The sequence below is a fragment of the Branchiostoma lanceolatum genome, chromosome 8 (genome assembly GCF_035083965.1).
Source record: "Branchiostoma lanceolatum isolate klBraLanc5 chromosome 8, klBraLanc5.hap2, whole genome shotgun sequence".
In the NCBI taxonomy this organism is placed as follows: Eukaryota; Metazoa; Chordata; class Leptocardii; order Amphioxiformes; family Branchiostomatidae; genus Branchiostoma; species Branchiostoma lanceolatum.
Genome location: NC_089729.1, coordinates 432765 through 460447, shown reverse-complemented (window position 1 = coordinate 460447; position 27683 = coordinate 432765). Strand labels below are relative to the sequence as shown.

At 42.4% G+C, this 27683-nt stretch overlaps 1 protein-coding gene across 1 annotated transcript in view; it reads left to right on the top strand.

The window, feature by feature from the left end:
* LOC136440752 (dynein beta chain, ciliary-like) overlaps window positions 1–27683 on the top strand; it is a 95271-nt gene that overhangs the window by 12382 nt on the left and 55206 nt on the right. The window contains exons 7-32 of the mRNA XM_066436857.1: window positions 1305–1438; window positions 2149–2248; window positions 3160–3327; window positions 3894–4010; window positions 4444–4636; window positions 7186–7330; window positions 9424–9550; window positions 10696–10842; window positions 11450–11558; window positions 12085–12329; window positions 12638–12787; window positions 12918–13100; window positions 14273–14364; window positions 14935–15097; window positions 15367–15536; window positions 16248–16470; window positions 18766–18882; window positions 19419–19505; window positions 21031–21159; window positions 22167–22309; window positions 22640–22769; window positions 23482–23604; window positions 23978–24100; window positions 25125–25294; window positions 25967–26021; window positions 26727–26818. Coding sequence (XP_066292954.1) covers window positions 1305–1438; window positions 2149–2248; window positions 3160–3327; window positions 3894–4010; window positions 4444–4636; window positions 7186–7330; window positions 9424–9550; window positions 10696–10842; window positions 11450–11558; window positions 12085–12329; window positions 12638–12787; window positions 12918–13100; window positions 14273–14364; window positions 14935–15097; window positions 15367–15536; window positions 16248–16470; window positions 18766–18882; window positions 19419–19505; window positions 21031–21159; window positions 22167–22309; window positions 22640–22769; window positions 23482–23604; window positions 23978–24100; window positions 25125–25294; window positions 25967–26021; window positions 26727–26818 — 3635 coding nt within the window. The remainder of the gene's footprint in view (window positions 1–1304; window positions 1439–2148; window positions 2249–3159; window positions 3328–3893; window positions 4011–4443; window positions 4637–7185; window positions 7331–9423; window positions 9551–10695; window positions 10843–11449; window positions 11559–12084; window positions 12330–12637; window positions 12788–12917; window positions 13101–14272; window positions 14365–14934; window positions 15098–15366; window positions 15537–16247; window positions 16471–18765; window positions 18883–19418; window positions 19506–21030; window positions 21160–22166; window positions 22310–22639; window positions 22770–23481; window positions 23605–23977; window positions 24101–25124; window positions 25295–25966; window positions 26022–26726; window positions 26819–27683) is intronic.

Genomic DNA, 27683 nt, shown 5'->3' with positions numbered 1-27683 from the left:
GCATCATTGTACTACTGCAGGAGGTCAACAACCTCATCATTGAACTGGTAAGGCTTGTTTATCACACACACTTTAACCCTTACCCCGCTGAAGCCACTCTGGCACACAATATGCCTGATCTGGAGCCACTCCCAGTACTACTGCAACCCCGCCCGCATCATCGTACTACTGCAGGAGGTCAACAACCTCATCATTGAACTGGTAAGGCTTGTTTATCACACACACTTTAACCCTTACCCTCCTGAAGCCACTCTGGCACACAATATGCCTGATCTGGAGCCACTCCCAGTACTACTGCAACCCCGCCCGCATCATCGTACTACTGCAGGAGGTCAACAACCTCATCATTGAACTGGTAAGGCTTGTTTATCACACACACTTTAACCCTTACCCTCCTGAAGCCTCTCTGGCACACGATATGCCTGATCTGGAGCCACTCCCAGTACTACTGCAACCCCGCCCGCATCATCGTACTACTGCAGGAGGTCAACAACCTCATCATTGAACTGGTAAGGCTTGTTTATCACACACACTTTAACCCTTACCCTCCTGAAGCCTCTCTGGCACACGATATGCCTGGTCTGGAGCCACTCCCAGTACTACTGCAACCCCGCCCGCATCATTGTACTACTGCAGGAGGTCAACAACCTCATCATTGAACTGGTAAGGCTTTGAATACTGTGATGATCTATTGGTCGCAGAGACATTATTTGGAAAACCACGCAAATGGACATTATCACTGTCCAACTTGTATGGCTCATTTATAATTATTTCCGTGTTGAAAAACCCTTTTATTCAGAGAAACTCAGGGAAGATAACTGCTAAGTATACCCTCAGCCCCTAAAGTTTGCTAGAATTGGGGGGAGTTACGTTCAAGTCAAACCACTTGAAGACCAATGAGACCAGTTGCTGTTTGAGCACTGGTCATCATCAGCAAAAATGTCGTTGAGCTGGTATGCCAGCTTCAAGCTAGAATTGTTAAGGGTTTATTACACCACCAAATGGAGACGTTTCAAGTGTGGTCATAAGACATAACATATAACCAACACTGGGAGAAATTGGGACTTACCCAAATTTTTGTCTGGCTCCGTCAGCCTTGTTCACGGATTAGACCCGTCTACTGAAACTTCTGTTACTTGACGTTGGCAACATGTGATTTCAGCAATAGGTCATAAGTGGGTAATTCCCAACTTCTCCCAGTGTTGGTTATAGAAAGTCTAGACTTGTTTATGGTGTTGTTTACCAACACAGAGAAACTTCCATGTCAACATCACAATCAGACATGTTTTTTTCTCCTTTTTCAGGCCAGGAACTTCCTCCAGCCCGAAGAGATCTTTAAGGGTGAGATTGAGGAGTCTCTGGACAAGGTGCGTAAGGCTGCGGATGTGATGGAGCTGTGGAGAGACATGTATGAAGAGCACAAGCAGTCGCTTAACAGGTGGGTACACACAACTTTACACATAAATCATCATACTGTGGAGAGACATGTACGAGGAGCACAAGCAGTCGCTCAACAGGTGGGTACAAACGACACCTTACAATAAGTTTAGAAATACACAAAGGGTAAGGTTCACATCTTCTTCAAAACTACTCTAATAACTAGATAGCTCTTGATATGTTGACAAAACTTTTCCTTTGTACTGTACTTCACCTTCGTACTTAACTTGTACCTTCGTCTGTCAAGTGCTGTTTAATGCGATTGTTCTATTGCTTGTATGAAATTCCCTTGACCTACATTTTGTATATATTTTGATGGAAGGGACAGTGATGGCCATAAGATATGAACAACATCTGGGGGGGGGGAAGTCTTCTGGGGAATGCTTGATGATGTACTGTACAGTAACTGTAACTGTTATAGAAACAGCCATCAGTGCCATTGTTCAATGTGTGCCTGTCAGACCCTGTATATAATATGGTCTGCTTTCTAGCTCTGTTGCAAAGTTAGTCTAGTTTGTCCAAGTGACAACCTGGTTGAGTTGTTCATCACAACATGAAGAAATGAGGGTATAATTGATTCTTGTGGAAACTGTAGATCCAACCTTGTAAAAGAATAGAACAACACACGTTTTTGTCTGCGTAACTTCAGGTAGAGCGCTCCACTATTTAGATCTCATGTGACCCTAACTTGCCATGTTTCATGTTGTGCAGTTACTTTAAGGAAGGGAAGGAGGCTGTAGAGTGGGAGTTTAACCGTGGAATGGTGTTTGAGCGGCTGGACAGCTTCACCGAGAGACTCAGGGTTGTGCTGGTAAGTCGGACTCTCTTTTCTTTTGCTCCTTTTTTTTTTTACATACTACCCCTGAGAGTCAGTGAGACTGTATTGTGTGTTACCTTCTGTAAGGCCAATTTGAAGTCTTTCCAGATTTAGACAATGGTGCTCAAAACTGGAAATAGAGTTCAGGACAGGAAAATCATGAATATGAAAACAACGTCTTGGGGAAAAGAAGATAACATTTTGGTACACACATTTACAACAATTATCATACTAATTAGATTCAAGTTTCTGAGTCCCAGCCCTCTGAAATTCATATTAGTCCTCTTGTTTCACAGTTGTTTAAAATGTCACAGAACCGGGGAACTACATGTAGTAGCCTGAGTGTCATCCTGTTTAGTTCCAGGCTCTGTGAGGGTAGCGTCTGGAACTAAATATGAATAGGAAGACACTCAGGCTAAGGAACTAAATCTACAAGTCCTGAATATACCATGTATAGACACAGATTGAGAATCTGATGCCCATATGCTTTTCCCAGGACCTGTTTGAAGGTAGAGTCTGGAACTAAGCAGGAAGACACTCAGGCTAAGGAACTAAATCTACATGTCCTGAATATACCATGTAGACACAGGTTGAGAATCTGATGCCATTATGTTTTTCCCAGGACCTGTTTGAGAAGCCTCGGTGAAGGTAGAGTCTGGAACTAAATAGCATGACACTCAGGCTAAGGAACTAAATCTATGTGTTCTGATTATACCATGTAGACACAGATTGAGAACCTGATGCCCGTATGTTTTCCCCAGGACCTGTTTGAGAAGCCTCGGTGAAGGTAGAGTCTGGAACTAAATAGGATGACACTCAGGCTAAGGAACTAAATCTATGTGTTCTCATTATACCAAGGCATGTAGACCCAGATTGATAACCTGATGCCCGTATGTTTTCCCCAGGACCTGTTTGAGGCGGCTACAGAGTTTAACAAGCTGGAGAAGGTGGAGTTTGCCGGGGTCAAGGGCAAGTCTCTCAGTCAGCAGGTTGTGTCCATCTTTGATGAGTTCCAGGACTACTTCAAGGTGTTCATAGAGAGCAACTACGACAGTCTGGACCCCAAGAACGAGGTAAGTTATGAGTAACAGCATGAAGAGTGCCTTAAAGTCCGTTGTATAATTAGGCATATCGTTGAACAGCGTGAGTTATGAAAAGTAGCATTTAAAAGTTTTAGCTACGCATAGCAGCCACAGAAGAATAAACCAGCGAGTGTGTGTTATTCACTCTGCTAGGAAAGGTTTCTTTCCACTAATCTTAAAAGGTATACTACTTAAAGTATGTTAGTTGTTTGGCTGGTCGGATTTGTTATGTTTTTAAGACACCTCATGAAGTAATAGGATGGATTTTCATGGACTTCCATGATGTTGTCGTGGGTATGGATTACGATATTTGTCTGGGTATTAACCAGTGGTTAGAATTTGGGAACATCATTCTGGAGCTGCATCCAATATCTTTATTTTTGCACTTTAATTGTCCTACAAGATAGCAAGCAACAGGTGAAGATAATCAATGGAGGCTGATCATGATTTGCTACCTTGAAGAAGGCTTGCACTTTTCAAGACTAAGACATACATGTATGTTACATGGATCGTGGTCTCAACTGTGCCCATTGACATAAGTAACACCTTTACCCCAGGACTTCATGGCGGACTACAAGCGGTTCACAGACCGGATCTACGACCTGGACCGCAGGCTCGGCGCCATCATCTGTCAGGCCTTCGACGACTGCTCCGGGATCGAGGCCATCTTTAAGGTGGGTTCTACTGTCCCTCTCTGTTCTGTAAAGAGATTTAATCTCCATCCATCAATGAAGTTACACATAAAAGAAGCATTTTGTTAATAATATGTGTAAAACAAAAAGAGGCAAAGGGCTTCAAATCTGGCAAACATTCTAGAAGAATTGGCCCTGCTAAGTTCTTTAATTTGTAAAAAGATAAGTCCATAAGTCATAGATAAATGTTTTTGGATGATGACAAGGCCTGATTCTAAGGAACCAGTCAAGAGAAAGTAGATCTGGATTGAAATTCAAGCTCTAAAAGATTTGGAAATACATTTATCAGAAGTAGAATACAAAATGCTCTTTTTCTCTAGTGTTGTAAAAGTGATCATTTTTCTTCTGAAACAATGTCAATGAGAGAGTCAGTCAATAGAGAGGAACAATGTTTTAAAACCTGCTCATTTTGCAGCTGCTGGACATCTTTGGTTCCCTACTGGAGCGCCCCATCATCTCGGAGGACACCAACAGTCGCTTTCCCACAATCCTCAGCATGTATGACCGGGACCTGGACACAGCCAAGCAGATGTACGACTTGTACATGGCCGAGGAGAAGGCTAACGGCGGGACCCCTCCGGTACACAAGAACATGCCGCCTATAGCGGGTAAGGAAACTTTCTTAACTTCTGTCTCTACACAAGAACATGCCGCCTATAGCGGGTAAGGAAACTCTCTTAACTTCTGTCTCTACACAAGAACATGCCGCCTATAGCGGGTAAGGAAACTCTCTTAACTTCTGTTTCTACACAAGAACATGCCGCCTATAGCGGGTAAGGAAACTTTCTTAACTTTTGTCTCTACACAAGAACATGCCGCCTATAGCGGGTAAGGAAACTTTCTTAACTTTTGTCTCTACACAAGAACATGCCGCCTATAGCGGGTAAGGAAACTTTCCTAACTTCTGTCTCTACACAAGAACATGCCGCCTATAGCGGGCAAGGAAACTTTGAATTCTTAACTTCTGTCTCTACACAAGAACATGCCGCCTATAGCGGGTAAGGAAACTTTCTTAACTTCTGTCTCTACACAAGAACATGCCGCCTATAGCGGGTAAGAAAACTTTGAATTCTTAACTTCTGTCTCTACACAAGAACATGCCGCCTATAGCGGGTAAGGAAACTTTCCTAACTTCTGTCTCTACACAAGAACATGCCGCCTATAGCGGGTCAGGAAACTTTCTTAACTTCTGTCTCTACACAAGAACATGCCGCCTATAGCGGGTAAGGAAACTTTCTTAACTTTTGTCTCTACACAAGAACATGCCGCCTATAGCGGGTAAGGAAACTTTCCTAACTTCTGTCTCTGCACAAGAACATGCCGCCTATAGCGGGAAAGGAAACTTTCCTAACTTCTGTCTCTACACAAGAGCCTGCCGCCTATAGCGGGTAAGGAAACTTTCTTAACTTCTGCCTCTACACAAGAACATGCCGCCTATAGCGGGTAAGGAAACTTTCCTAACTTCTGCCTCTACACAAGAACATGCCGCCTATAGCGGGCAAGGAAACTTTGAATTCTTAACTTCTGTCTCTACACAAGAACATGCCGCCTATAGCGGGTAAGGAAACTTTCCTAACTTCTGTCTCTGCACAAGAACATGCCGCCTATAGCGGGAAAGGAAACTTTCCTAACTTCTGTCTCTACACAAGAGCCTGCCGCCTATAGCGGGTAAGGAAACTTTCTTAACTTCTGCCTCTACACAAGAACATGCCGCCTATAGCGGGTAAGGAAACTTTCCTAACTTCTGCCTCTACACAAGAACATGCCGCCTATAGCGGGTAAGGAAACTCTCTTAACTTCTGCCTCTACACAAGAACATGCCGCCTATAGCGGGTAAGGAAACTCTCTTATTTATTTATTTATTTATTTTGATTTACCACATTTTTGTGGAAGGATTGACATAACAGGTGAACTATCACCTTTTCAAGATGTCATTCCAGACCGGACTGTAAGATTTGGACCATCGCACACCCGGGCATGCCCCTACTCTTTTTCGAAAGGTATGGTGGGTTCTTTAACGTGCGCGGGGTGTTGCTCTCCCCAAACACGGGACCTCCATTTAACGTCCTATCCGAGGGACGTCCCTAACCCTAGATGAGCTAGGTACTCATTTACACCTGAGTGAAGTGAGGAAAGTCGTGTTAAGTGCCTTTCCCAAGGGCACAACGTCGGGGCGCAAGTTCGGACATGTCTCTGGGTACACCTGGGATTAGATCCCGGGACCCATTGTTTGACAGCCGCGTGCTCTACAGTTGCGCCACACGACGCCACAAACTCTCTTAACTTCTGTTTCTACACAAAAACATGCCGCCTATAGCGGGTAAGGAAACTTTCTTAACTTCTGTTAAGTTTGGCACCTTTGTGTGTAACAGGATAAGTGTTCGTTTTCTGGTTTCTCTGTCCTTGGTGCTGAATCTGTGGTCGATAGTTATTTTGTATGCCGCTGATGAACATTTGTCTTGACGAACCTGTCTGGTGATTTAGTCTAGTTATTTAGTCATGATCACATCTACCCCCCTCCGCTTAAGTGCCCTGAAGTGGACCCAAGAGCTGAGTTTGTACCTTTTTATTCTGAGACAATTCACATGACATGTTCTGTTGAACTGTGACAAAAAAATCTGGGTCTGACGGCATGTGCCACTTGTTTTGGTGTAAATATACATCTCTACGTGAATGAGCGCAACTGCTGAAGTATATTTGCTAGAAGAGAATATATGGAGGATATTTGCTACTACCACCCGGGCTCGTGCCCGAGTCTTCGGCACTCACCACGGCAGCCCATGGCTAACTCGAAGAACCTGTCTAGTTATTTAGTGAAAAAGGAAAAAGGAAAGTAATCTCGATCCAGTTTTAGCTCACTGAAGAGCTTATCTTCCACTGGTCGTGACAGAGAAGAAGACAGACGCCATGTACAGTATTTACAGGTTCATTGTACCGGGAAAATTCCCCTAGCTCTTTTCGAATAGCACAATGAACAGTGGACCACGGCTTAACGTCCCGTCCTAAGGACTGCGATCTTTTCCTGTAGCGTGCATGTTGGGTGAGCACCACAGCCGGGATCGAACCCGGGGCTTCTAGTTCCAGAGGCAAGATCGCTAACCACTGGACTACGCACGCTGCCTTCTGTCATGATCATATCTACCCCCTCCCCCATTAGGTGCCCTGAAGTGGACCCAGGAGCTGAGAGACCGCATCACCCAGCCCATGGGTAGCCTGAAGAACCTAAACCACCCCTGCATGGACGGGGAGAAAGCCAGACTCATGCTCACCAAGTACGACGAAATGATGGAGCTCCTCAAAAAGTAGGTTTGGAGTTGATTTGCTTTGTCTTTATTTTCTGGAACCTGGAAGGACTGTCTTCTTTATGGTCTCAGACTGGAGGTTTTATTTTAATTCATTTGTAGGCAGATACCCTCAGACCAAAGGGGGGTCCCCCGAAAGTGCGAAATGGAACGAAATGGAACGAAATGGAACGAAATGGAACGAAATGGAACGAAATGGAACGAAATGGAATGAAATGGAACGAACTAAACAACATATGTAACATTATGAAATGTGGCTAGATTCTCCCCTGAAAATGGAGGCGCCGCGTGCAAAGAGATCCGCCTCTCTTCCTTGTGTACCAACGATCTGCAAATGAACTGCTGCAAATAGCAGGGAAAACAAGCAAACGGAACTGAGTATTAGTTAGGACTAGATTATACAGTTGGTGGTAACAGTGCATCTCATAATTCACCAAGAGGGCATGAGGCAAGCGTTATTTTATTATCTATAAATCTCTCCCCCAAATGGAGCCCCGCATACAAATAAACCGGCATTGTTGCCATCGCAATGGAACTGTAGGCGTGCTGCCGACAGGTTGAATCAAACCCCGACTTTCCATTTATTCAAATACGGTTTTAGTCCATAACTGGTACGTAGCATATGCATATCTTTCCAATTGTTCGGCTTAAAGTCAGACCCCTGACCCCTGAATGGACCCCTCCGTTAATGATATTTAAATGAAGCTCTGCGGCGCGTCACACATTTCACACATTTCACATTCCATTCAAACACGGGCGTGGAGTCCCCTGGAGATATTTATGCTTCCTTGTTCACGACAAAACAAAGGGAGGGTGTGAACGAGCAATGCATGTATTTCACGGTTCACACAACACGCAAACACGCTAGCTGTATACATAATAAGATTACGCTTGCCTCATGCCCTCTTGGAGATGCAATGTTACCATCAACTTCTGCAATACTATTTCGGTTTGCTTGTTTTCCCTGCTATTTGCAGCAGTTCATTTGCAGATCGTTGGTACACAAGGAAGAGCGGCGGATCTCTTTGCACGCGGCGCCTCCATTTTCAGGGAAGAATCTAGCCACACAAACGCGACAAAAACGTTGTATTTAATATTATTACATAGATTCAAGAAATAAAACACGTTATATTATGTATTTACCACTCACTTCTGTATTCAAAATGCTTCCTGTTCCGGTCTACCCCTAATAATTCGCTATCTATTGGTATTTCATTTCATAATGTTACATATGTTGTTTTAGTTCGTTCCATTTCGTTCCATTTCGTTCCATTTCGTTCCATTTCGTTCCATTTCGTTCCATTTCGTTCCATTTCGTTCCATTTCGTTCCATTTCGTTCCATTTCGCACTTTCGGGGGACCGCCGAAGGGCTACAATTCTGACAAGAAAAGTTGGCAAAAGTAGCTTGATGCTGCTTTCCGATGGATTGGACCCCAAAATTGTCATTCCTTCTACACTTCCTTGATTTTATCCAGTCTCCTATGATGTAGATTCTTTGTAAATACATACAAAACACTACTAATTTGAGTCTTGAGTGTAACTGCCCAGCACTACTTGCTGCACTGCCCCCTATACTCTGACCTGCGTAACAACCTTTCATCCACCGTTGAAAATCTTGTACAACAACGCCCTACCGTATCTCTCCTACTCAAGGGGTCAGCAACCCACAACCTTGCCATCAACAAACAACTGTCTGAGGCATTGCACACTTACATTGCAACAACAAAAAGATTTGCTGCCCCGTAGCTTCCAGCTGAGATACCTTTAAATTGCGTTCTCCATACTTAATGCATCTTTTTATATTGTATCATGCATTGTATACATTGTATTATGCTATGTATTGCCTAAGTGCCTTATTGTCATATTCAGTGTAATTGTAATGTTAGTGGTCCGCAACATCAGCTCGTCTGCCTGGCGTTCCACTGTGTATTGTATTGTTGCAATTTTGAATAAAGTAAAGTAAATTTGAGTCATCATGCAGATAAAATGCATCACCATGTCACCAAGCAAATTTCTGTCCTAGATTGACGGACGGGTCCTGGAGACAGTCAAGCCACTTTTTTTGACAATACATATTTATTTTGTGCTGCAGGTATGAGAAGGAGTGTTACCAGAAGTGGGCGGATGGAGTGGCGGAGGCGTGCCAGTTCAACCTGGAGCAGCCGCTCATCACTCGCAACGGGGACACAAAACTCATCAGCGTCAACTTCAGCCCTCAGGTAAACACTCCGCTCAATCAACCACTCTCAGGCCTCGAAATAGGTGGTGCATGTGCACCTGTGTGCACCCAAAATTGGAGCTGTGCACCTAATTTTTGACTGTGGGTGCACTGGTGCACCTAGATATTTTTGTAGGCTATAAGGTAATCTTACTATTGTACACTAGTATACAGAAAATACTCTTGAAGTGTAAGTATCTTGACTTACTTGACTTTTAGACAGGATAGCTAAAATTACCCTTCGTTGTATTCTACTGTCTTGATGTATCTAGTTAGCTATAGAATTACAGATTGTAGTTCTTAAGAGCGTTAAACTTGGTAATTTTTGTTTTGCTGACATTCAACTTTATTTTATGTGGTGCACTCAAAATTTTTTCTGTGCACCTAATTTTTTTTGTCGGGTGCACCAGTGCACCTATTTCCAAAAATGAATTTCGCGCCCTGGACACTAAAACTCAGATTCAATTCAGCCCATGACCCAAAAAATTGCTTCCTAGTTTGCCTTAATGGCTGCATCTGACAAAGCAAACTCACCATGGCATTACGGTGTCGGCTTATAAAGGATGTTTTCAGATTGAAAATTATGGCAGTTTGGTAATGTTATGATTGAACCGCCATTAATCTAAACCTTTGAACTCAAGCTACTTGTTGTGTGATTATAACTCAGCCAGTTACTTGGTTTGATTTTATATTGGACTACTCAAAGAGTTAGTAATTAATTTTCATCATATTTTCTAGCTAGTTTGACTAAGGTCTCGATCTAAGAAATAAGAAGGTTAAGATGACATCTTAAGGAACTGAATTGCAGTGGGAAGTTTTTATTGGTTTCTAGATGTCCACTAATAAATATAGAACAACCATCCATTCAGGGAGGCACAAGCCATTCTCTGCCCATGAGAGTTTGTCGCTCAAATAGATAAATAAGTAAAACATTGATCAAGGTTACACATCCAGGTAATAAGATATGCCAAATAGCATTTACTCATTCCTACAAGCAGCTGGATAAGATTGGGAAATCTTATTCATTTGCTAATCATTGAGTAACTGCTATTTGGCATCCATAACATAAGCATAATGTACAACTACATGTACATTGCACAGTCTAACACTCAACACACTCAAACACCTGATTATTTTTTTCCCCAGCTTGTCGCTGTTCTGCGTGAGGTCAAGTACCTCGAGAACCTCCAGCGTGAGGACATCCCGGACACCGCTGCGGAGATCTACGCCAAGAACGAAACCTTCCGCACGTACCGCGCCAACCTGGACCTGACCGTGGCATGGTACAACAAGGTCAGGTCTCTAGATCAACTTGTGCACAAACAGTCTATAGATTAGCATGAAAGTTTATCTGAGTTAGCAAAGCACATAATGAGAAATAAACTGTCCCCCAACTAAAAAAAATTCACTCACCCGAATTTTCAACCGAACCACTCGGTCTTCAGCAGCTATTTGACCCAAATATAGACACGTGATTACGGTGAGTGAATTTTGTTTGTTTGTTGGAAAACAGTTTCTTCCTCAACTGTCCATAGACAATGACGGGTTTGTTTTGCCGGGATCACCTTTTTCCCTTGGTTTGTTATCCCAAAATTGTCCCAAAGAGATGTTGCATTTCATGATTCAGACTTACAGTCCAGTGCCATTCTCACTGGATTTGTGGTTGGTTAGTTGGTTGATTGATTGATTGATTGGAAACTGCGATAGAAACAGTATCCATCATTAGTGTACAGCTCGATATTGTTTTCCTTCTTGTGTCTCTGTCCCTGGTGCTGAATCTGTGGTAGATAGTTATTTTGTATTTACATGTATTTGTTAAACTTTTTTTCTTTTGATCAGTAGAAGATTGATTGATTGATTGATTAATTGATTGATTGATTGATTGATTGATTGACTGCAGGTGCGTGAGAACGTGCTGGAGGTAGAGTTCCCACTCATCGAGGACCAGCTTGCCGCCATTGACAGCCAGCTGTCCCGGGCCGAGGTCAGCCTATCCTGGAAGGACGAAGGTACGAGTCACTTCTGTTGTGTAGCATACGCTTAATATTGAAATGCATGTGTCACCAATTGTTTTTCCACAGCAACAAGCTGGGGAAAAACAATCAATTTTAGACTGTAATTTTGTAAGCTTCTGCTGTTTATGGATACACCAAATTTCCAAATCTTATCCAGCTGCTTGAGTAACTGCTATTTGGCATATCTTCTTACCTGGATATCTTCTTGCCTGGATATCTTCTTACCTGGATACAGTACTGTATCTTCTTACCTGGATATCTTCTTGCCTGGATATCTTCTTACCTGGATATCTTCTTACCTGGATGTCACTTCTGTTATGTAGCATAGTATACAGTAATTGAAATTTCCACAGCAATTTCTTAGGCTAGATCATGTGAAGGGGTCTTCTTGGAGTGAGTATATCAAATAGATCTGTCGGGATATGCAGCTTGTACAAACCTGCACCATGAAATGGTTTGCCAGGTACAAATGTATGCAATACAAACAATACGAACAAGCAAGTGCCTCCCTCCTCTGCAGGTGTGTGGGAGTACATCCAGGAGACGCGCGATATGGTCCACGACCTGGAGACGCGCGTCTTCAAGGCCAAGACGAACCTGGAGAACGTGCAGAAGATCATGGAGCAGTGGTGCACGGCTCCGCTGTACGAGCGGAAGGACGGCAAGGAGACCAGCCTGCTGAACCTCGACGACCGCGAGGAGAGACTCGCCAAGAGATACGCTGAGACCAAGGAGTCCGGGAACAAGATCCACGAGCTGGCCAAGGTGAGGTTTTCACATTGAAAGAAACAGGCTCTCATACGAATGTCTCAATCTGAAGTTATCCACGAAATTTGTATTTGATAAGCTAGTCTACTACCTCATGCCTTTTCTTCCAGTACGGTGGGGCATTTGATTTTCAACAGAATCTCGATTGTGAACTTGCACAACAATTTCATGATTTTGGAACAGGGTCTTTTTTATCCTGATCTGCAACTTTTCTGAACCTACTAAAAACTCCACTTTAGTTCAAATTGAAAATATCAAAACTTAGATATTTTGTACTAAACATGTTGTGTTTGTTTCCTGTGCAGGAAAACCTTGGGTTCTTCAAGGCAGAAGAGGATACAGACATCTGGCGGGCATACGTGGACTATGTGGACGACATGGTTGTTGATGGTTTCTTCAACGCCATCCACTGTTCTCTCAACTTCTTACTGGATATCATGGGATCTAAGGGCCAGGTAAGGAACAATCAGTCTCCTGCTTTTGCAGCTCAGTAACGATCTTGCAATAAAGCTCGTGCAAGCTTACTTGTGTCGTGTACCGTGTCCTTACCTTAACCTTAAATCTCACTTCCACCCTCCCCCCCAGGTGTCACCGCTGTTTGAGTCCAGACTGGAACTCCGAGCGCCTGACATGGTGTTCGAGCCCTCGCTAGAGTACCGCGCGGAGGACGGCTTCTACGACCTGATGGAGATGATCATCAACGACGTGTACAAGCTGGCCTCGCTGGTACCCAGGCTGGCAGCTCACAGTGGCATCGAACACTACCAGGTGAGATGCTTTCCTTTTGTGGTGGTTTTATTTTCTGGTAGGAGGGAAAACGAGTTTTTTTTGCAGTGTTTTAAATTTGTGGTTGAAACAACTTTGCAGTATAGTATTCATGCAAGGAGACATATTCACGGTGTCATGAAGTTGCAGAGTTCACCGCAAAAAAATCCGCAAAAGTACACATGTAAGATCACTGTAAAAGTTGCAATATCTACAGTATGTCACTTCCAAAAATAGTTACTCAAGCAACTGGATAGAAATTTGAAACAGACGTTTCAGACAGTATCCGCTGTTCAGTCACTGACGAAAGATACCAGATGCTGTCTGAAACGTCTGACTATTTCAAAATTTCATCCAGTTGCTTGATAACTTTGGCGCATCTTACCACCTGGATGTCTAACCTTCATCAACGTTTACAGTAGGTCCTTCTTCTGTACCTTCACGCTATTTAACAACAATGTCTTGAAGACTTTGATTAAGATTTTCTTCTGACGTTTGCAGCTGCTTTTTAAAAGCTCACTGCAGCTCAACAATTTGCAGCAATTTACATTGCATACATACAATTTCTCCATGCTGCAGCTACAGTACCGTATGTATTTCATGGATGTCTAACCTACGTCATTAGCACATTGTTAATGTAACATGACCTATTTACGTGCAGAAACTATTTACGTCCGGTTTGGCTCATGTCCACATGTCGCAGTGTATTATGCCAAAGCCTGTTCTCATGAGCAATAAAGAACGTCATGTATGATCCTTAGCCATCTCTCTCTATTATACAAAAGAATGAAAATGGTTTACGTCCAGCGACATACCAGAATAAACTCCTGAACCAGTAACAGCAAGTTGCACAGAAGCGTCACGCATAACATATTTCATATATAATTGGACACCGCGTACTTCATCATGTTTTTCTAACTTACACGATAGCCAGTATCTTTTAAAAGTAGCTGACGTTAAACCTCTCTTTGATACTCAGACTATCCATGGTGATGTGAGGTTTGAAACTCTTACCAGTTTTAGGAAGGTTTGATACAACCTAATGACCCCCGCACCGGAGGTTGATTTTTGGACGGCAAAACATAATGGCCATGCTGGTCATAAAACAATGGTCATAATGGTCAAAAGCAATGAGGTCTGTACAATCATTGACAACCCTGCCTTTGTTTTCCCAGCCTGATCTTGAGGAGATGGACGACCTGTCGGACATGCGGCAGGAGCTGATGGACTGTGTCCAGTCTGTCATGAACCAGGCTCTGGAGTACAGGTGGGCAGGACATGCATGCATCATCTTCTTTCCTGCCTTTAGTCCACACCAATTCAATTTCTCGGTTACAGAGTTTTTTTTTTAAATTTTAGCAAAAAAAAAAGATCATGAAAACAGAAGGCTGGGGTGAAAACTTGCACCTGACCCTGTTTACTCCCTGAAACTGTGTGCACCAAAGAACAAACTTCCCTCTGAGATTCTGTTTTCATGCTGATTTTCCAATCTTTTTTTGAAAATTCTGTTAACCAATAAATTAAATTGGTGTGGCCGTAATGTCCACGATCTTCATGACGAGCATTCTGGCGTGTTGGGAAAGTTGTGTTAAATGGCAAAAGATCAGTGACAGGGCAGGATTCAAACCCGGGACCACTTGGTTCTGAGCGGAACACGCTGCCGTTGCACCACACGATTATGTGTCTGGTCAAAAGTAACCCTGTCTCTAGATCTAGCTATATATAGATCAGAAGGTTGGAAGTTTGAATCCTACCAGTAAAAGAGCATTAACTAGTAAGTAGTTCTGTAAACCAAACTGGTTCAAGATTCATTATGAGTTTTCTTTCATGTTTACAGGAACTCTTTCGACACCTACGCCTACCTGTGGGTGGACGACCGTAACGAGTTCATGCGGCAGTTCCTCCTCTACAACCACGTGCTCACGCCGGAGGAGATCGAGGCTCACGCAGAGGAGGGCGTACCGGAGTGCCCGCCCACCCTCGATCAGTTCAAGGAACAGGTAGGGATAGTCTGCCTTAGGCTTTTTTTACTTTAATTCACCACAAAAAAGGTCCATCGAGAGCAACTCAAATGTTTTGGGTTACAATAACTGGAGTGTAATGACAGATGTTTGTTGGATTTTTTCAAGGTCAAACTTTCTCTTAAGGTCAAATAATATTGGAGCTAAAAACTGCCAAAAGAGGTTTTAGTGTTTTGAACACTCGTCTAAGGTAAAGTTTGTTGCGATGCTTTCAAGGTTAACTTTTAGATCTCTATTCGTCCCTCCAGATTGACACATACGAGAAGATCTATGACGACCTGACCCAGGTGGCACCCACGCGGGTGTTTGACCAGTGGTTCAGGGTCGACATCAAACCCTTCAAGCAGGGTCTGCTGAACACCGTCAAGCGCTGGAGCCTGCTCTTCAAGCAGCACCTCATCGACCACGTCACCAACAGGTGGGTGGTGGACACAAATGTGGCATTGTATGGCGCAATCGGTAGGGTGTTTCGCTCAGACCCAAGAGGTCCCGGGTTCGAAACCACCGGTATGCCGTGATGTTGTGCCCTTGGGAAAGGCACTTAAGACGAATTTCCTCACTCCGCCCAGGTGTGAATGGGTACCTGCCTTCGGTTGAGGAAGGTCGTATTGAAGTCACCTGCTGGCGCCGAATGGCAGCCGCCAGACCCTTGCAACAGTTTCAAAAAGTGCAAGTGTGCAAATATGTATCATGTGTATCATTGTGTATTATGTGATTGTAAACCCTGCAGCAATTCAGCATTGGCTGCCATTGCATGGGTAGTTTCGGACCAATAAACCATTTATTATTATTATACAAATGCAGTGGAAATGTTACATTGCAATTACAAGTAATTTGATATTTAAACATCATGTTTCAGTGTCGTTTATATGGTTAAGAATTTCTAGTATGTATTGTCGTTTTTGTCATGATTTCTATTTTGTCCCTTTTTCTTTATGTCGTCAAGCAGTAGATAAAACGTTTGACAAACAGCTCAAGAAATCAGGAGGATCTTGAAGCAAATAAATGAGGCAGAATTTCAACAGATTTAAGCTTGTTTCTTGCTGAAAAAAGTGAAATAAAAAGCTGGACCATAAAAAATACAAGAACAAAGTGCAACATTGAAATGTGTTTGCTGTTGTGTCTCCAGCCTACAAGAGCTGTCAGACTTCATCAACGTGGCCAACTCGGGTCTGTCCCAGGAGGTGGAGGAGGGAGACTACGACGGTCTCGTGGGGGTCATGGGTCACCTCATGGCCGTCCGCGACCGGCAGGCCACGACAGACGAGATGTTTGAGCCCTTGAAGCACACCATCGAGCTGCTGAAGACGTACGACCAGGAGATGTCTGAGGAGGTCCACACACAGCTACAGGTGAGGAGGAGATTCTGTATCAGATCGTTTCAAGTTTTGTCACGTTTTTGAATCATCATTCATTGGGCAATGACAGCGCTGAGACGGAAATTTGACCAGTTTCGACTTTATTCATCTTTGTCAAAAATCCTGAATCTTTAGTTAGTTTTGTATGGTTGATGGTACTAGATGATTATAGATGAAGTAATTTTTTATTAGCTTCAAATGCTTCAATGCCACATGAATAAAATTACCACTGCCTTTTTTTCCGTAGCTGGTTTCTTTGGCCTTGGTGCTGAATTGATGGTAGATAGTTATTGTCTAAATGACTTCTGTGGACATTTGTGATGTATCAGGGGAAAAGTGCCTTTCAGTAAAACTTAACTCACTACGGAAGAAAAATTGACATGAAAATGGCCCCCAAACAGCAAACTGTAATAAAAAAAATTAGGAACTTGGCCATACTTTCGCATGACTTGATATTGGTGTATATGTCAGTGAATGCAGCTGCACAATAAACTGACTCCTTACCTGTCCTACATCTTTAGGAGTTACCTGAGCAGTGGACCAACTCTAAGTGTCTGAACTTTAATCCTTACCTGTCCTACATCTTCAGGAGTTACCTGAGGAGTTGACCAACTCTAAGTGTCTGAACTCTAATCCTTACCTGTTCTACATCTTCAGGAGTTACCTGAGCGGTGGACCAACTCTAAGTGTCTGAACTCTAATCCTTACCTGTCCTACATCTTTAGGAGTTACCTGAGGAGTTGACCAACTCTAAGTGTCTGAACTCTAATCCTTACCTGTCCTACATCTTTAGGAGTTACCTGAGCAGTGGACCAACTCTAAGTGTCTGAACTTTAATCCTTACCTGTCCTACATCTTCAGGAGTTACCTGAGGAGTTGACCAACTCTAAGTGTCTGAACTCTAATCCTTACCTGTTCTACATCTTCAGGAGTTACCTGAGCGGTGGACCAACTCTAAGTGTCTGAACTCTAATCCTTACCTGTCCTACATCTTTAGGAGTTACCTGAGCAGTGGACCAACTCTAAGTGTCTGAACTTTAATCTTTACCTGTCCTACATCTTCAGGAGTTACCTGAGGAGTTGACCAACTCTAAGTGTCTGAACTCTAATCCTTACCTGTTCTACATCTTCAGGAGTTACCTGAGCGGTGGACCAACTCTAAGTGTCTGAACTCTAATCCTTACCTGTCCTACATCTTTAGGAGTTACCTGAGCAGTGGACCAACTCTAAGTGTCTGAACTTTAATCTTTACCTGTCCTACTTCTTCAGGAGTTACCTGAGGAGTTGACCAACTCTAAGTGTCTGAACTCTAATCCTTACCTGTTCTACATCTTCAGGAGTTACCTGAGCAGTGGACCAACTCTAAGTGTCTGAACTCTAATCCTTACCTGTTCTACATTTTAAGGAGTTACCTTAACAGTGGACCAACTCTAAGTGTCTGAACTCTAATCCTTACCTGTCCTACATCTTTAGGAGTTACCTGAGCAGTGGACCAACTCTAAGTGTCTGAACTCTAATCCTTACCTGTCCTACATCTTTAGGAGTTACCTGAGCAGTGGACCAACTCTAAGTGTCTGAACTATAATCCTTACCTGTTCTACATTTTAAGGAGTTTCCTGAGCAGTGGACCAACTCTAAGTGTCTGAACTCTAATCCTTACCTGTTCTACATTTTAAGGAGTTACCTTAACAGTGGACCAACTCTAAGTGTCTGAACTCTAATCCTTACCTGTTCTACATCTTCAGGAGTAACCTGAGCGGTGGACCAACTCTAAGTGTCTGAACTCTAATCCTTACCTGTCCTACATCTTTAGGAGTTACCTGAGCAGTGGACCAACTCTAAGTGTCTGAACTCTAATCCTTACCTGTCCTACATCTTCAGGAGTTACCTGAGCAGTGGACCAACTCTAAGTGTCTGAACTCTAATCCTTACCTGTCCTACTTCTTCAGGAGTTACCTGAGCAGTGGACCAACTCTAAGTGTCTGAACTCTAATCCTTACCTGTCCTACTTCTTCAGGAGTTACCTGAGCAATGGACCAACTCTAAGTGTCTGAACTCTAATCCTTACCTGTCCTACTTCTTCAGGAGTTACCTGAGCAGTGGACCAACTCTAAGTGTCTGAACTCTAATCCTTACCTGTCCTACATCTTCAGGAGTTACCTGAGCAGTGGACCAACTCTAAGTGTCTAAACTCTAATCCTTACCTGTTCTACATCTTCAGGAGTTACCTGAGCAGTGGACCAACTCTAAGTGTCTAAACTCTAATCCTTACCTGTTCTACATCTTCAGGAGTTACCTGAGCAGTGGACCAACTCTAAGAAGGTTGCCATCCAGGTGAAACAACAGGTGGCCCCACTGCAGGCTAACGAAGTGGCCATCATCCGGCGGAAGTGTGCATCCTTCGATGTAAGCTCTCCTCTTTCTGTATATCATTCACATATAATGTAGAGCATGGCACAACACTTATAGTATTGTGGACTTAGAAAGTACAATGTCTGGTGAGTTTCAAATCGTTAGATTAAGGAGGTGGCTGTCATCTATAGGAAGTGTGCATCTTTCAATTTAAGGGCACATTATTCTGTATATCATTCCCACAACTATTGAACAATTTGGCATGAAACACCAGCCTTTTACTTGGAGTTTCTAAATGCAAATTCAATTGTGATTACATAATGGATGTTGTTGTGGATTAAGAAATATGGCAATCACTCTATTGGCAATGATGAAAATATAATTGCTTTTCTTAAGTTAAAAGTTTGGTGAAATCTAACATACAGCAAATGATTTCTTGGTACAGTTCATCCATGGCACATGTGAATTTCAGGATCTTATTTGGGGCGTAGCTAGTTTTATATTTTGTGTTGTGACAAAAACCTAACAAAAGTTAGTGCAAAAATGTTATATATTATAGTTACTTATATGATTTTATATGTTGTTTACAGGTGAAGCAGCATGAGTTCAGGGAGGTGTTCCGAAAGCTGGAGGCCTTCAAGTTTGACTGTAAGGGACCGTACAGCATCCTGGATAAGGTAAGTCATCAAAGAGATCTCACCTCACCCATGTAGTCATAAACTGTGACTCTTAATGGGTCTGGTTTCCAATGTCTCTACTTATCTTCGTCTTGGATGGACAAAAAATAAGATTCGAAGTAATCCAAGGCAGCAGCATGGATGTAGACCTCCGTGAATAGTTTCATCAGGTTGGTAAGTTACTGGATAAAAAGGCTCTTTTTACACAACCAAGTTAGTGATTTATTCAACCAACATTTCGGTGACCATCTGTAACCTGCATCAGTACAATGTGAACCAGTCACAATTGCCTTGATGAATGTGACAGATGGTTGAAAAAGAGTCTTTTCATTCAAGGACTAGACTTTTGCCAAACAGCTGTCACTTACTCACACTCACCATCATGCTGGTTTAACATCTGTCATTCTGTCTAATTCTGTCTAGTTGCATTTACATTTAGATTAGCCTTAAATCTATATCTCATGTCCTCTGCATCTGAAGAAATCTTTCACATGTAATCTTAAATCTCCTTTCTTCCCCTGAAAATTTTTGTGTGACCTTCTCATTTCAAAATTGATATTCTATGAACTTCAAGCAACTTTTATTCTGTTTGGTAACTTTGCCTAGATGGTTAAAGTTGATATGTAAGTGTCTCCAGCTTTAAATTTATTTCTGTCCCGCTCATTGTTTGAGATCCAATGTTTTAATTTTCGTTGTTACATCTGTCATTTTAAGCCTACAAAAATGCATTTTATGTCATGAAGTCCAATTGTTGAGATGGACAGGGTGACATTTTTTTCTGTCCCGACAAGCAAAATTAATTTCCGTCCTGGGACGAAGGGATGGGTCCTGGAGACAGTCCGGGTCTGCATGTAAATCCTGCTGTACTTATTGTACGTTTCCATTTCTTATCCCCAGTGTAACGCTGACATCACAGAGATGTAAATCCTGCTGTACTTATTGCACATGTCCATTTCTTATCCCCAGTGTAACGCTGACATCACAGAGATGTAAATCCTGCTGTACTTATTGCACATGTCCATTTCTTATCCCCAGTGTAACGCTGACATCACAGAGATGTAAATCTTGCTGTACTTATTGTACCTTTCCATTTCTTATCCCCAGTGTAACGCTGACATCACAGAGATGTAAAATCCTACTGTACTTCTTGCACATGTCCATTTCTTATCCCCAGTGTAACGCTGACATCACAGAGATGTAAAATCCTACTGTACTTATTGCACATGTCCATTTCTTATCCCCAGTGTAACGCTGACATCACAGAGATGTAAAATCCTACTGTACTTATTGTACATGTCCATTTCTTATCCCCAGTGTAACGCTGACATCACAGAGATGTAAAATCCTACTGTACTTATTGTACATGTCCATTTCTTATCCCCAGTGTAACGCTGACATCACAGAGATGTAAAATCCTACTGTACTTATTGTACATTGTCCATTTCTTATCCCCAGTGTAACGCTGACATCACAGAGATGTAAAATCCTACTGTACTTATTGTACATGTCCATTTCTTATCCCCAGTGTAACACCGACATCACAGAGATGGAGCAGGAGATGGCAGCGCTTCAGGACTCTGCGGGGTTGTTTGAGGTCAACGTGCCTGACTACAAGCAGCTCAAGCAGTGCAGGAAGGAGATCAAAATGCTCAAGGTGAGATAAGGTTGTAGAGAAATTTAGCTTGTCAGTCTAAACTGCAGAAACTGCACATTAAAACAGTTTTTTTTCTAGAAAAAAAATTACAAGGGGGAGCATTGCGAGGGAGAGGAACGTTCAAGCTCGATGGTGTGGAAGGGGGGTTCCCCCTTTCATGATGTGGTCAAGTCTTAGAGAATTTTAAATGGGGCAAGGCTTTCTGAGGGGCAGAAGTACTGTCAGACAGGTCACAGTTGAAGACTGTGGCCACATGTGACCTAGTAGTATCCCAGCTGGTCAATCAGAATTTTATGCTTGTCTTAAAGCATCTGCTCCTTAGGGTAAGGAGGTGCATAGTCATGGTATGAGGGCGCTCTGCCCCTGTTCCCCTCTTTAGATGAACCTCGGTTAAAAGACATTGTGACATGAGTGAGTACAAAAAAGAAATTTCTTGTAGTTTCTGAATTGTGTTAATCCATGCAGGCTGTTTGATGATTACAGGAAACAATAGTTGTGAGTCATGTGACGTTTTCTTTTGAAATAGTCGAAACTGCCCAAGAAGACCACACAGGGGACCAATAACATCTGGACAGGTGGTCACTATAGACAGGATTCTTAATGTTTGTGTCAATGGGAAAAGTTATGTAAGGGACAACAAAAAGTATAGGTGGTCACTTGTACAGGTTTGACTGTCGAAGCAAGGGGAGTTTCTATGTTGTAACCTTATTTCAGATATTTAAAAAAAACACATTGAACTATATTTTCCCCAGACCCCGTGGAACAGTACAGATGACTGGAAGACCACCCCGTGGAAGGGTTAGAATGACTATCAGGGTTAAAGATTTATATTCCTGTAGCTTAAACAGAGTCTTATTTGTTCTCCCCAGACCCTGTGGGACATGATCATCCTGGTGATCACCAGTACGGATGACTGGAAGACCACCCTGTGGAAGGGTTAGAATGACTATTAGGGTTAAAGATTTATAGTCCTGTAGCTTAAACAGAGTCTTATTTGTTCTCCCCAGACCCTGTGGGACATGATCATCCTGGTGATCACCAGTACGGATGACTGGAAGACCACCCTGTGGAAGGACATCAATGTGGAGCAGATGGAAATGGACAGCAAGAAGTTTGCCAAGGACATCCGCAGTCTGGACAAGGAGATGAGGTCAGTAGAGTCTCATTAATTGCTCAGTTGCTCAAGCAATCTATCTATTCAATCAGTGAGTGAGTGAGTGAGTGAGTGAGTGAGTGAGTGAGTGAGTGAGTGAGTGAGTGTGAGTGAGTGAGTGAGTGTGAGTGAGTGAGTGAGTGAGTGAGTGAGTGAGTGTACTGTGGGATGTTGCATTGGAAATTTCTTTAGATATATTTTTTTTAGACTGACGTTAGAATCATGTTAGAAGACGTTTCAAATTTTTTTGGCCAAATATGTTACGTACATGTATGATAACGCCACAGACTGTGCCATTAAAATCAACACCATTCCTCCTCTCTCCAGAGCCTGGGACTCGTTCATCGGGCTGGACAACACGGTTAAGAACATGCTGACGTCCCTGCGGGCCGTGGGAGAGCTGCAGAACCCGGCCATCAGGGAGAGGCACTGGCAGCAGCTCATGCAGGCCACAAAGGTTCGTGCACGTCCATGTGTTTTTTGAAAATTTTGTTCATGATCTTTAAGCCCCCCTCTCACTGGACCTGTGGCACGTTGGCGGCGTCGCTGCGTCCTAAACTGGATTTGTGTTACCCTTGACTTTGTAATGGGAATATCATTCAAAACGTACAAGTATGACCAAAAAGACAACACAACACACAAAGCTTAAGAAGTTTAGTTTTTGGTCGATGAAATTCGATGAGTGCTTTGTCAATTTGATCGGCTGCAGTGACGCCGCCAGCGTGCCGCGGGTCCAGTGAGAGGGGGGCTTTAGAGTAGTCTCATTGTGCAAAAATCATAAAATTACTTAAACATAACGGTTACCTTAAAAAATCATGAACATTCACAGTTAGGCCACACCAATTCAATTTCTTGATTAACAGATTGTTTTTTTAAATTTTAGCAGAAAAAAAATCATGAAAACAGAAGGCTGGGGTGAAAACTTGCACCTGACCCTGTTCACTCCCTGAAATTGCGTGCACCAAAGTGCAAACTTTCCTCTGAGATTCTGTTTTCCTGTTGATTTTCCAATCAAGCTTTTAAAAAAAGATTGTGTTAACCGAGAAATTAAAGTGGTGTGGCCTTATAGTTTATTTACATAAATTAAAGTAGTAACCATTGAACATAGCAGTAATATATAAGTCATTCAAATACCTCAAAATAACTCATCTTCAATTCAATTTCTGTAGGTGAGGTTCATCATGGACGACACCACGACCCTGTCCGACCTGCTGGCGCTGAACTTGCACAACTTCGAGGACACGGTGCGCGACATCGTGGACAAGGCGGTGAAGGAGAGCGGCATGGAGAAGGTTTGTTTTATTCATTTATTTTCTGTCATCTTTTTCCAGGGTTGCCCAGCTCAGCGATTAACACTGCTTTGCAGTGGGGCCCTGTTTTACAAATAAAATAAAACAAGTAATGTACATAATGATAGTCAATGGTTTATTGGTCTGAAATTACCCATGCACTGCATTTGATGTACAAATATATGTAGACTACATACACCTATATGCAATCTCCGTACAGGTGAATGCAATCTGAGAACAGTCTCTGTGGATGTAGACTGTATATAACATAAAGAAAGTAAATTAAATTGACAACTTAGATATATTTACTATGAAAACAATAGAACCATGTTTATACAATTGACCTAATTGATTATAATGATCCACATCCCCAAAGGTTCTGAAGGAGCTTGATGTGACCTGGAAGTCCATGGAGTTTGAGAACGAGAAGCACGCCAGGACCGGCGTCACCATGCTGAAGGCCAGCGAGGAGCTCATTGAAACTCTGGAGGACAACCAGGTACTAATGATCATAATAATAATAATAAATGGTTTATTGGTCCCAAATTATCCATGCAATGGCAGCCAATGCTGAATTGCTGCAGGGTTTACAATCACATAATACACAATGATACAGAAGATACATATTTGCACACTCGCACTTTATGTAACTGTCGCAAGGGTCTGGCGGCTGCCATTCGGCGCCAGCAATTGACCTCAATAGGACCTTCCCCAACCGAAGTAAGGTACCCATTTAGACCTGGGTGGAGTGAGGAAATTCGTGTAAAGTGCCTTTCCCAAGGGCACAACATCGGGGCATAACGATGGTTTTGAACCCGGGACCTCTCAGTTCTGGGTGAAACGCCCTACCGATTGCGCCACACGATGCCACCTGATGGCAAGATGGGGTTTAATCAAATGTGGCCGACATTTGCTCGCTGTTTCACTACCTTTGTTTCCAAACATAGATGCTTATCAGGGTTCTACTGGCTCATGAAAGTAGCGTTGACCGTTAATGTAGTTTCTTGAATACTGATTTATTTGGTTTAAACAATGGGTTTTGTCTATAACAAAAACAATTTAAGTCAGACTCTTTCTATTCAAATGAACAAGCTCAGACCAAACTTAAAAGCAATTTCATTGCCACAGGGCTTTAATTTCCTTCACTTCTACCAGGCTGGTGTCAGCTCTTATGTTGTCTTAGTAGTTGACCCTTGGCTTCCTTTGCCCTTTTAATGGGGAGCATATGCCAGCTACATACATATATTGTCCTGAAACGTTAAATTTTGCCTGAGGCCCAGGTACCTTGTTGAACCCACTTTTACATTGGTTCAATGGTAAGATGTCTCTGTGTTCTCTTATTACAAAATTATGGTATTTTAAAAAATTGCAGCCATCACGCAATTTTGTGAGATTTAGACCACTATTTTGTCTGAAAGTGCAACTTTTTGCATATTGGATTTCAGTGTATGGTGCATCACTAGCAGTAGAAACAGAACATGAGATACAGATAAAAGGACAATCATTATCATATGTTTTGCAAGGTGCAACTCCAAAACCTGATGACGTCCAAGTACATCGCTCACTTCCTTGAGGAGGTGTCCGGCTGGCAGAAGAAGCTGTCCACGGCAGACTCTGTCATCTCCATCTTCTTCGAGGTGCAGCGCACCTGGTCTCACCTGGAGAGCATCTTCATCGGCTCGGAAGACATCAGGTGAGGAAAATCTCACATCTATCTGGAATGTATTAATAATCCTTGTCCTGCTGGATTTTCCAGATCAAAAATTTACCCCCTCTGCTGAAGTTCCCAACACCTTTGAAACAAAGGGTACTAGTTTGATATTGCTCATTTTTAGTTACTTCGCTTTGCAACAGCCGCTCGGGTGCAACGTACGCATTCTAGAAATATCCTCAACCCGACAATTGCCAGGGCTAGCGTACAGAACAAGCATGTGCAACCGACAATTATCGGGCTCAGGCAGATTAAAACCCACCTGACCTCTGTCCCTCAAAGACCTGTGATTGACCATGTTTCATGATTCTGAGTTATTGTTTTGAGTTATTTTGAGTTGTTTCTATGACTTATTACTCCTATTTTTGATGGTCAGTACTTTATGTTATATCAGAAAAATGTATATCATTTTGTAGATTTGAATTTATCTGGAAGTATTTTTCTTTAATTTGTATTCTGATTTGTAATTTTGTAAACTCTTGGAAATCATTTTTTTTATAACTATACCTTAAAGATTCATAGACATACATGTAGATATGTATCAATAAAAATACATGGATGGCAGTTCAGTACCAAGGAGTGTTTACCTTGTGCTGCATTAACTTTATTGTGTGAATTCCAACTGAAGTGTATTTCCTTTGTCCCTCTCTTCAGGTCGCAGTTGCCTGAAGATTCCAAGAGGTTTGACGGCATTGATGTGGACTTCAAGGTACCTTTGTCTCATTTCTTAACCCTCATAACACAATCCTTAAAGTTTGATTTGGGCATATCTTAAGATGTATTAAATTCAAAATTTGTTCAGCCAGTGTTGTAGTGGTGAAAAAGTATCTACTGAATACTTAAGACATGTGTTTTTGCCTGTGGTATTCTATATTCTGAGTTTTGGACAAATTTGCTTTTACATGTACGGAATCTGAGCTGCATATTAAATATTCTATGAAAGGCAAGACTTCAGTGCACCAAATATTCTTAAATTGACAAATTAGGCAAATGTAGCTATAGATAGAACAAATCTGAAGGTATTTTTGGTATTTTCAACATTCTGTAGGCCACTCCAACAAGTTTATCTTTTTTTTCCTGGTGGCAAGTTTCTTTGCCCTCGGTGCTGAAACTGTTGTTAGCTAGTTACTGTCACAGACTGAGTGATTTTAATGATATTTGGGGTGTCTCAGCAGAAATTAGTACATTGAAATAAAACTTTGCTAAAAAGAAAAAAGAAATACCTATCTTTTTTGAAAATTGCTATTCATTTTTCAATTCCCAAGCTGGTTTGGAAGAGCTGGTTGATACATAGTACACCCAACGTGGCCTTTGCAGTGTCTCAGCAGAAATTACATTGAAACAGAACTTTCCTAAGAAGGAAAATTAAATGAAAACCAGTTCCTTACTGTATTTTTCTCTTTTAAACCACCAGGCTGGTTTAGAAGAGCTAGTTGCCACCCCCAATGTGGTGCAGGCTACCAACAAGAAGGGCCTGTATGAGTCACTGGAGAGTCTGCAAGGAGGGTACGTACAGCCAATACATTGTAACTTTAACAGGGAGCTTTTGCTTACATTAGCAGAGTATTGAAGGTATGTTTGGGGGTGGGTGGCGTCGAGATATATTCAGGTGTTGGACTTAAAAGAACAACATGCACGGAAGTCTATTAAAGGGTTTATTAATGGTACCATAACTATACAACAACAACAACATACAACTGTTACAGTAAGTACACTTGAGTCTGTTTTGCTCATAGATTTCTGAAGCAAGTTGAACATGTCTGTTTCCCTCCCCAGTCTGACCCTTTGTGAGAAGGCCCTTGCTGAGTATCTAGGTTAAACATGTTTTGTTTTATTCCCTCCCCAGTCTGACCCTATGTGAGAAGGCCCTTGCTGAGTACCTACTAGTAGGTTAAACATGTTTTGTTTTATTCCCTCCCCAGTCTGACCCTATGTGAGAAGGCCCTTGCTGAGTACCTAGGTTAAACATGTTTTGTTTTATTCCGTTCTCCCCAGTCTGACCCTATGTGAGAAGGCCCTTGCTGAGTATCTAGGTTAAACATGTTTTGTTTTATTCCCTCCCCAGTCTGACTCTATGTGAGAAGGCCCTTGCTGAGTATCTAGGTTAAACATGTTTTGTTTTATTCCCTCCTCAGTCTGACCCTATGTGAGAAGGCCCTTGCTGAGTACCTAGGTTAAACATGTTTTGTTTATTCCCTCCCCAGTCTGACCCTATGTGAGAAGGCCCTTGCTGAGTACCTAGGTTAAACATGTTTTGTTTTATTCCCTCCCCAGTCTGACCCTATGTGAGAAGGCCCTTGCTGAGTATCTAGGTTAAACATGTTTTGTTTATTCCCTCCCCAGTCTGACCCTATGTGAGAAGGCCCTTGCT